Genomic DNA, 9,771 nt, shown 5'->3' with positions numbered 1-9,771 from the left:
AAAGCATTTCTCAAATGGATCTGGATCTGGGGACGCCAGGCAAAAAAAATCACGTTAAGTGGGGATCCCTGCAGGCTTCAGCATAGTTTTGTCAGGCGTGGATCTAAATATTATTTGGCATCCTCGGGCTAACCCAGGCCGGTCGGTGCGCATCTAAAGGTATGATTGCTGCACTCCCATGGAGCTCTCACAGCGCATCCACGTAAGGCACGTCGCGCGCCCCGGCTGGGCAGTTTTCCTCTTTTCTTACTCCACCGAGTGGGCCACGTGTCGCCATTTGATTGGCTGGGCTGAGCCCAACGTGAGACAAAATCCTCAACCCTATCCCCACGCTCCCCCAAACGCCGCGCCCCTCCCCCATCTCGCCCGTCCTCCTCTCCCATCGCCGCCATCGCCTCGCCCGTCCTCCTCTCTCCCATCCTCGCCCGCCCTCCTCTCTCACCTCGCGCCATACCCTGCGCCTCTGCCTCGCCCGTCCTCCTCAACTCCGTTGTGCCTGGGGCGGCCGGCGAGGATCCCCTCCGCCGCTTGCTAGGCAGAGAAGCAGATGGGGGCGTGCGTTTGCAGGAGCAGCGTGCCGCCCAAGAGAGGAGGAGGTGGAGGAGGAGGTGCCAGAGCGGGGCTCAGCAGCGGGAGACTCTTCGGAGGCCGCCGGAGACTGAGGTGGCGCGAAGGGGATTGAGGTCGCCGAAGATAGATGGTGGCAAGGAGCAAGAATACGGGTCGTCGCCACCTCCAAACTCACCTATCATCCTGCCATGGAGGCCAGCAGCGACAGGGGACAACCACTTCCAGGCTCACCATCTTCATCAGCGCAGGTCAAGTGCGGGCCAGCGACCCGCTCTGAAAACCCTAGCCGCCATCACGTTTTGGTTTGTGTGGATCCTTTTCTACTGCTTATATAGTGCTTGATAAAGTGGTCAATTAGCTCATGTTTCATCTCCAAGTTAAATAAGATGACAATATATTGGATTTCTCGGTTACAGTGGTCGATTAGCTAACGTTTAATCTCTGTCTTTTAAATTTTCCTCACTGGTTTCTTTGGCATTCCATTCGTACCACATCCATACTTTGTCATTGTTTGATATTGGACATTTTGTTTTCTCATGCAGGTGTTGTTGTGCACCTGGGTTACTCTCGGTGATGCCAGCTAATTATTTGATCCAAAAAACAATTTAATAGGAATTCTCGGTGGCGGCTGCCTACTATTCAATGCAAAAAAATCATGTTTTGTGTACCAAAATATTGTGTGCTGGTGAAGGCCATTTATATGTCACAGGAATATACTTTACTAGAATAAGTTGGGATCCTCATATACTCCACACAGTCAATTGCATAGTTGTTATGATTTTGGTGACTCGGATTATTTGGATATTGAATGTCTTTTTGCTACAGGGAATTCAAGTCTATGCCAGCAGTAAACTAGCATTTTTGCATACTCCACGCAGGTTTGAGCACTAGCATTTTTTGCAGAGGTGGAGATGGGCTGAAGCTGTAAGTGGTCAAACCATGGGAAGGCCAACAAAATGCAAGTCTATGCCAGCAGTAAACTATACATCCCTGTGAATTCTATGCTGAGTGATATAAGCCTCTGGATTCTCCAATTTTTCATGTGTTCAGGTATTTCCGCTGAAAAATATTGTTCACACACTTACTTTATATTTAATTTCGGACTACTATAAAGAAGGGTTTCTCCGTTTTCTTTACATAAAATTGTCTACGCCTTCGCGTTCTTTCCGTTTCTCACTATGTGATTTCACTTAATGTTTTTTATCTTCCTGGTAGATGATGGGATTGCTTTTTTCCATCTCACTTGCGGACTTGCCAATTGGCATGTCTTTTGTTTTGCATGCAGAGATTATTCCACGTGCTCAGTCTTCCATTGATGTGGATGCTCGGAGGCGTGAAATTCATCTTGGCATGATCCCAGTTGGATATGAGGATGAGGATGGTATGTTTTCTTTTCTTAACTATTTTTGTTCATCTTAGCTAACAAGCGATAGAAATTCTGTAGCTTACACATTTAACCATGATACTGCAGCGGGCGGTGCATTGAAAAGTAAATGTCTTGGTATGTTCTAATTTTCAAAAGCATGCTCCAGCATGTGGGTTATGTTCCAGGCAATGTATCTTAATATATTCTCGAGAAATTTTTGTAAGTTATCTGGTCACTGATCTTACAGTGAGTGAATACAACTCTGCTACTAATATGATCGATCCGTTTGCTACCTTAACATCATCACTCAAAACTCATTTCAAGTTTGGGACGATGACCTTTTGGAGTTCTATAACAAGTGGTGTAATGACTATTTGGTAAGTTGATTGCTACTTGTAGAATTATTGCTTTTTGAGAACAATCTTATTGTGCCACGGAAGTAGAGATCAGTTTTATGACATATGAGCTTATACATGTCCATATTCCGAATAGGTTGTAAATAGTGGTTTCCTCTACAAGCTACCCCGGACATTCATGGAAATGTAGCCAATGTTCAAACTTTGATGTGTTACCCTACTTTTGACATGCGGAATCCCAACAAGGTAAACAATGTTTTTAATTAAACTTATTTGGCATGCTCCAAGATTTGGTGCACTAGGATTGGGTCAATCTATGTGAAAACGAGAGGCTGAGGCCCTCCTTGGAATTATGCAGCAAAAAGTGACAGACTCATGTGTACTGATGCACCTTTTACCTGGTAGGATCACACATTGATTTAGTTTTGTTGACGGATATTGGTTCACCATTGACATTTTCAGTCCAATGTTTCCCTTCACCATATGATATGCCAATGCCAATATGTTTCCTTTTTACAAGACATGCTCATGATATTGTTATCCTAACTTTTATATAGTAAAGCGGATGGTATTTATATTTCAGGACCTGGCATCGTATTTATAGGTAACAACTGACATGCTCAAGACCTGGCATGGTTTGTACTTCGTCATGCTCGACGGGAGGAAAATGAGCAGCCGCCAAACTCTATCGGAGTGAGACTCCTAGGACCAGAGGTGAGCACCTCTCCTTACTAGTGGTGTCATATGTCCCTTCCGGGGCTGCTTGATCCAGCCTGTTACATCAGATTGAGATGAACCAGATATGGCAGATTAGGCCATTCAGGGACCACAATGATGATATTCTCCTTGATGGAAGAGCCTATGCCAAGTAAGTTGTATCTGCTCTATCTTTCTCTATACCCTGCTACATTGTCTCCATTATTTTGTAATTGGTGAGAATTGCTTCGCCTGTATGGTGTCATAGAAGTTCCCATTTGGCAGTTTTAGTTTCTGAAATTGTATGTGCGTGTGCTCCTGCAATTTTATCTTTTGAAATTAACCGTGGCACCGATCCAAATCACTAACATGTATTAGTTGTCAGCAATATACATAAATTTTGAGCAACAATAATCTTACCAGTTACACTCAGTGGTTGAAGAAGCATGACAAGAATAGCTGCAAATATAAAAACTTCAGTCACGTAAACCAGTTCCCTGTGCAGTTTGGAATTTTTGTTTACTACCTGCCAATAGTTTATTTATTCTATGTAGCTTAGGTATACCCTAGAAAGAAATTGTATGTGCACGTGCTCCTGCAAGTTTAGCTTTTGAAATGGTGAGGTGGCACTTATCCGAAACACTAACATGTATTTGTCGTCAGCAATATACATAAATTTGAATACATAGCACTTTGCAGACACTGCCTTTGTATGGATATACATGGACGCCAAGATGTGCTATATGTTCTTCAACAAATCCTCCAGGTACCAGTAGCTCAAACCTGATTTCCAGTACTGCAATTTTGTCTACCAGTGTGATTTTGTTTATCTTTTAGAGCACCATAGAACATGATATGCTTCTCTAATCGTATATGTTGGCTATATTTTGCATCTTTAAAAGCCTCTCTTTTAATCGATACTCAGATGGTTCAGCTTCAAAAGCACCAAAATTTTATTTCAATATATGGGTGAGTGGAGATACTTACTCATTTTCCAATCTTTATATAGGGTTGTACCGATAGCAACTGTCATTTTGCTCTGCCGCTTAGAAGGACCTCTCTGGAGATCATGGTATTTTGTTGGCCCTTCCGGTCTTATATGGTGATATTTTTCCAAGAACCACCTCTTATATCTTGCCTACATTTGAAGTGTAGGGATTCCTCTTAAATTCTTGATGAACATGATTTTGGAGGTATGTGCCACTTCTGCTCAGGTTGCTTAATTAACCGGAGCAGCAGAACTTGGATTAATGGTATGGTTTTCAGGTTCTGTATGGACACTAGGATGAAGGCTCAATGCACACATAATGCTATTGTTCCATAGATATATTGTGGTTATTACCAGCTACCTTTTTCCAAAGGCAAGTGAATTCTTTAAAATTTTAGATCTCATTTTCTTGGAAATAAAAATCCTGATAGGTTGCGTCGTATTGATCCCCTATGTTTTCTCTGCTCAAAAAACACCATTTGAGGCAATAAAAAAGTTGAGCATGGATGTACTGTAGCCTATATTTGTAGAATGATCATCATTAAAGTTCAAGAGTGGACATTCTGCACTGCAGTGTTCTTTTTGCTCTTCAAATATGTAAATTGCAATGTTTTATACTGGTTGTTATTTATTTCAAGGAAGCAGATGGGCATGTTCTGTTTCTAAATGTATTCATTAGTAGCTTCAGTATCATTTGTACCTCCGTGGGACTTAAGAACTGCTTTGTTTTCTTTTCCTGTAGGCAAGAAGGGTTTGATATTCTCGGCCTGAGTTGGGCGTTGGCACTAGCAATATTGCTTTCTCTGCACCATCCTGAGGTAAACCAGGCCACTCTGCCCCCATGCTGATGTGATCCCTACATTTACTAATTTGAATTTCACAAATTTGTTTCCATGGCTTGTGATGAAAGCCTGCAGCTCATACTGGATTCATAGGATAGGTTTGGAGTTCATGTTACTCTAACATACTAAGTACACTTTATGTAAAAAAATCTGTGGTTCTCTATTCAAATGCAGGGAGACACCAAGGAAAAACGGTATTTGTTCTTTCTTGCCAGTTTTAAGCGGCATCTACTTAATGTTATTTTTCACTAGGAGTGAGTTCATAATTTTGCTACAGTTTGATGTTTCTCATCTGGTATGTCGTCGTCGTTGGGTTGTCATTATTGGCTTGTTAGCTATGCCAGAGCAAATCCCGTTAACTTACGGCCAAATTTTCAATGCTCATCGCTTGCTTGTCGTTTCATTTACTATGCCGTCATCGATGATATGTTCACTCTTGACTGATTTAAGCAGACGTCGTGGAGTTTGGGTACTTCGGCTCTCTCGTCCCCAAGCACTGGGGGAGGCTGAACCCCAACTTCACGCATTGCTCCAAAGGAATCACCTAGTTTCCTATCGGCATCAGGACCGACGAGGCTGTTTACAAGCCAAGCTTTTATCCGCCGGGATTACACCACTGCAAACTCCACCCTTGTCAACAACATCTTAAACATCACGGTAAATTTATTTGTGAACCAGTCGCTTATGTATATCTGCCTTTCAGTTTGTGGTTTTCATCCTCTTGCTGAAAATTTATCTAATTGTTTCCATTATTTGTATTCTTATTCTGATTGACTGATTGATATCAACATGCTTAAGAATGAGTTGTCGCACGTGGATGGTCACATGCCTTTCTCACAGGTTTGCCGTGGAGCAACACATGGTTCACATCAGTGACGACAGCAATTTGCATATTTTTCTAGATTCGGCCTTGCTGTCATACAAATATATTTACAGGTGATACCAGAACTTTGTTGTAGTTTGATCACCACAAAAAAAAGGATTATCCGTAATAACAACACATCATGAGGTGATTCAGTAAAAAAATGTCTGCACAAACTTACTTTGCATTGCATTGTTCTTGAAAATGGAAGTAATATCACCATGTTTTCAGTTAAATTTCAGCCAAGATGGTTCTGGGATATCACTTCGAAAGAAGAAAAGCTAGAAATTTTGCTGGTTAGTTAGGGAAGTATATATTTATTAGTGCAGCTTGCAAGTATAAACATGTTATATTATTAGCAAATCCATGAAGGGACTGGTCATCTTCATCAAACCACTTCACAATGCTCATGAAAGCTAATAGTTTGCAATTTAGTCAGTAATATTTATGATTGTTGCCATAAACTAAAATTTGAAAATGTAACAGTTATTGGGTTCTTCATCATTCTCCTCTGTTATTCCCATTGAATTTCATATAAAATGGACTACATATGAAAATCCAAATTATATGTTATCATCTCATATTAATGAAGTAAATTCAGATTCACAGTTGCGGAGCTCTGTTGTACACACTACACACACAACACCGACTATTATCTATTGCCTGACAATAAGGTCTCCTCAAAACATTAAGCTCCCTAGGAATGGGAAGCCGTGGTTATTCCAAGTGGGGGCCCTGCTTTTGTGGCTGGCCTATCGGCATATGGGTCGCATATGGGGTTGCTATTTTTATATGGGCTTATATTAGATTAGATTACCATGTTCTTTTGGTTTGAACAAAATATTTTCTTTTTTTCTTACTTGAAAACCTGCTATTAATTTCAGGAATTTAGTAAGTAAACTAAATATTAATGAAATAGGAAAATATATAAGTGTCAAATTTAGCTCCGTTGCGTGACCTGCCTGTGCATGATATATTTGATGAAATATATGAGTAAGCTCCAAGGAAAATATGTGGGTTCCAAGTATTGAACTGTTGTGGTTAATTTCTGCTTCCTCTCTTTCTCCTCGAAGCATGACCATTTCCAATAATGTGAATGCTTTGTTTCATAGCCCGAAAAGGAAGTTGTTGCACTGCAACTCAAATGGATCTGGTTCAGTTAGTATTTGGACTATCAGTACTCATTACTACTGAAAAAATATCATTATTTCACAAATTAGTTGAGCATGTATGTTGAGGATTTTTCTCTTTTGTTTATAGGTTCAAAAAGGTATAGCTTAGCCTTGTATGATGCGAAGATTCTGGATTAGACATAATCCATCACAGTTGCGGTGATTCCTCCGTACAACTGTGATGCGAAGATTCTGGATTAGCCAATCGTACACCTTTCTGCTATAAGAAGAGCACGACCTGCTAGAAACTAATCCATCACAGTTGCGGTGATTCCTCCGTGGCGCAGGTTGCTTGCCACTTGCCAGGTAGCCGGAAGTTGTGGTACGGAGAGCGTCGTCGATCATGGCGGAGGCAATGGCGACGGTGGCGAAGGAGGCGCCGGTGACGGCCGAGCGGGCCGTCCACGCAGACCTGGAGTCCCGCATCTCAAAGCCCTGTGAGTGTCCGCCCTGTTTCTTCGGTTCCTTCGTCTAAGAATGACTGCGTTGATCTGACAAGCAAAACATCCATGCAGACTTGGCTCGAGCTCTGGCGGCGGTCGATGCGAACAATCCTGAAGGGACCGTGGAGGGGCACGAGCACGGGCAGAAGACCGTGCTGCAGCAGCATGCGTCCTTCTTCGACCTAGATGGAGACGGCATCGTCTATCCCTGGGAGACTTACCAAGGTAAAGGCATGGTGAGAGCCTGTGCCAGATTCATGTGGAGTTCCTATTTATATTGCACGACTTGCAGGATTGCGGTCGGTGGGCTTCAACATCATCCTCTGCTTCCTAGGATCAATTGTCATAAATGCTGTTCTAAGCTACCCAAGTCTACCGGTTAGTACAAAAATAACAAAACTTGAGATGGTCTACTTCTGTATTGCTATTGGTTAAAGAATCGGCTAAAGAAGATACACCAAACTTTTATTCATCTTGGCTCGTCATGGTCGGTGCAGGGCTGGATACCATCTCCTCTGTTCCCCATATACATCAAAAACATCCACAGGAACAAGCATGGTAGCGATTCCTCGACTTTCGACACGGAGGGGAGGTAATTTCAAGCTCTAAATCCGCTCCAAACATGCTAACTCACACAATACATCCGTTCTAAAAGGCTCCATACCTCCAACTATGAAACGCAGGTTCATGCCGGTCAACTTCGAGGCCATCTTCACCAAGTACGCCCGCACGGTGCCGGACAAGCTCAGCTTCAGGGAGATGTGGAGGATGACCGAGGCCAACCGGATGCAGTGCGACTTCATCGGATGGTGAACGCTCGCTTGCTGATTTCCATCGCATCTTAACCACTCTTGCTTTCTTCCCAATGCTCGATCCTCAATTTCACGTGTTAATTAAATTCAGGTTAACAAGCAAGGCGGAGTGGACAATGCTCTACGTGATCGCCAAGGATGATGAAGGGTTCCTTCCCAGGGAGACTATTCGCCGCTGCTTCGATGGCAGCTTGTTTGAGTCCCTTGCCCAGCAAAGGAGGGAAGCACACCAGAAGAAGCAGTAGGCTGCAACCCGTTTACCCTGGAAATGTCTTCACGTGTAGTATGATTGTAGATCGGACTATTGCCTCATGTATCTGTGGTTCAAAAGATTGCCTCATGAATGCCTCTGAAATAAAGTTGCAGGAGACAAGTATATTATGCTTTTGTATTCAGTTCCTTTCGTTCTACCGATTGTCCAATCACTCTTGTAGCATGGCGCGGTTGGACCTAGATTCAAACTAAACTATTTCCTCCGTTCGAAAGTAACTGACTCAATTTTTTGTGGATGAGATTGTGTCGATACATTGAAATGCGTCTAGATATTTAAACAAAACTAAATCACTTATTTTGAAATGAAGCCAGCAGTTGCCCATCAAGGACTAAATCACTCATTTTTAAATATTTTGACAAAACTGAATCACTTATTTTAAAATGAAGGTAGGAATTTTCTTTAAAAAGTTGCAAGTAACCTACTCCCTCTCATGCATAATAGGAGTCGGGATTTATCAATTCGAGGTAGTAACTGATTTTAATTACTGAGCGCGGGGCGGATCTAGAGGCCAGTGCATAACCTTGCACGTGCTAGCACGTGCCCAGCAAGGACTACCTTGTAATTTTCTTTTCTTCTAAGCATGTTTCTGTAAAATGTGAGTCCAGTTGGCTTATGTAATCAGGTGTACCTTAATACGTGGAAATTTGGCAAAAATTCTGAAGATTCTGTGGGCTGTAGATGCTAACTCCCTGTTATCACCAGAATTTGACCAAGTCAGAGGTGGGCCACGATCAAGATGGACTTGAAGAATATACATGGAAGAATTACGTGGATCGGCCTTATATGCAAAGTTGGGCTAGTTTGCCCTTGTATCTGTAATATAGTAGATCGCATCTTAGATCAGAAGTTAGAATTCGTCTCGTGCACGGTTGGGATTACTCCCACATTAGAAAGTCCTCTGGACTATAAATATGTATCTAGGGTTTATGAAATAAACAACAACCAACGTTCAACCAACCAAATCAATCTCGGCGCATCGCCAACTCCTTCGTCTCGAGGGTTTCTACCGGTAAGCAACATGCTGCCTAGATCGCATCTTGCGATCTAGGCAGCACAAGCTCCACGTTGTTCATGCGTTGCTCGTACTGAAGCCTTGGTGATGGCGAGCAACGTAGTTATCATAGATGTGTTAGGGTTAGCATAGTTCTTCGTGTAACATGCTATCGTAGTGCAACCCTTGCATATCTAGCCGCCCTTACGCCTATCTTAGGTGTAGGGGCGGCACCCCGCTTGATCATTATTTAGTAGATCCGATCCGTTACGGTTGCTCCTTGTTCATCAAGGATTAGTTTAATATCTGCAATAGTTAGGCCTTACAAAGGGTTGGAGGATCCAGCGGCACGTAGGGTGTCGTTTGCTAGTCCTAGACAGGATGTTCCGGGGATCAACC

General features: G+C 42.6%; 1 protein-coding gene across 11 annotated transcripts; it reads left to right on the top strand.

Annotated features, from left to right (window-relative positions):
- Positions 1 to 329: 329 nt before the first annotated feature.
- On the top strand, positions 330 to 8,483 carry LOC127335562 (peroxygenase). Of its 11 annotated transcripts, none has more exons than XM_051362268.2 (20): positions 330 to 872; positions 1,113 to 1,620; positions 1,856 to 1,951; positions 2,042 to 2,071; positions 2,184 to 2,313; positions 2,429 to 2,538; positions 2,876 to 3,006; positions 3,093 to 3,160; positions 3,688 to 3,754; positions 3,998 to 4,060; positions 4,139 to 4,181; positions 4,255 to 4,349; positions 4,719 to 4,794; positions 5,272 to 5,475; positions 7,140 to 7,289; positions 7,368 to 7,520; positions 7,588 to 7,673; positions 7,793 to 7,887; positions 7,979 to 8,104; positions 8,199 to 8,483. In XM_051362268.2, the coding sequence occupies exons 15-20, from the start codon at positions 7,196 to 7,198 to the stop codon at positions 8,350 to 8,352; spliced, it is 708 nt and encodes a 235-aa protein (XP_051218228.1). In that variant the 5' UTR covers positions 330 to 872; positions 1,113 to 1,620; positions 1,856 to 1,951; positions 2,042 to 2,071; positions 2,184 to 2,313; positions 2,429 to 2,538; positions 2,876 to 3,006; positions 3,093 to 3,160; positions 3,688 to 3,754; positions 3,998 to 4,060; positions 4,139 to 4,181; positions 4,255 to 4,349; positions 4,719 to 4,794; positions 5,272 to 5,475; positions 7,140 to 7,195; the 3' UTR covers positions 8,353 to 8,483. The 11 variants fall into 11 exon arrangements, with proteins under 11 accessions (XP_051218228.1, XP_051218229.1, XP_071682718.1 ...); XM_051362269.2 differs by adding an exon at positions 5,659 to 5,754 and having other exon boundaries at positions 4,719 to 5,475; XM_071826617.1 differs by having other exon boundaries at positions 330 to 818; positions 4,719 to 5,475.
- The last annotated feature ends 1,288 nt before the right edge of the window (positions 8,484 to 9,771 follow it).

The sequence above is a fragment of the Lolium perenne genome, chromosome 2 (assembly GCF_019359855.2).
Source record: "Lolium perenne isolate Kyuss_39 chromosome 2, Kyuss_2.0, whole genome shotgun sequence".
Classification (NCBI taxonomy): domain Eukaryota; kingdom Viridiplantae; phylum Streptophyta; class Magnoliopsida; order Poales; family Poaceae; genus Lolium; species Lolium perenne.
Note: the sequence above shows the minus strand (reverse complement) of the source record. Positions and strands in the feature narration are given on the sequence as shown.

Coding starts and splice junctions, on each gene's coding strand:
- LOC127335562 (XM_071826617.1), top strand. CDS start 7,196: ATGGCGGAGGCAATGGCGACGGTGGCGAAGGAGGCGCCGGTGACGGCC. Junction 7,674..7,792: donor TAAGCTACCCAAGTCTACCG/GTTAGTACAAAA, acceptor TGGTCGGTGCAG/GGCTGGATACCATCTCCTCT. Junction 7,888..7,978: donor ACTTTCGACACGGAGGGGAG/GTAATTTCAAGC, acceptor TATGAAACGCAG/GTTCATGCCGGTCAACTTCG.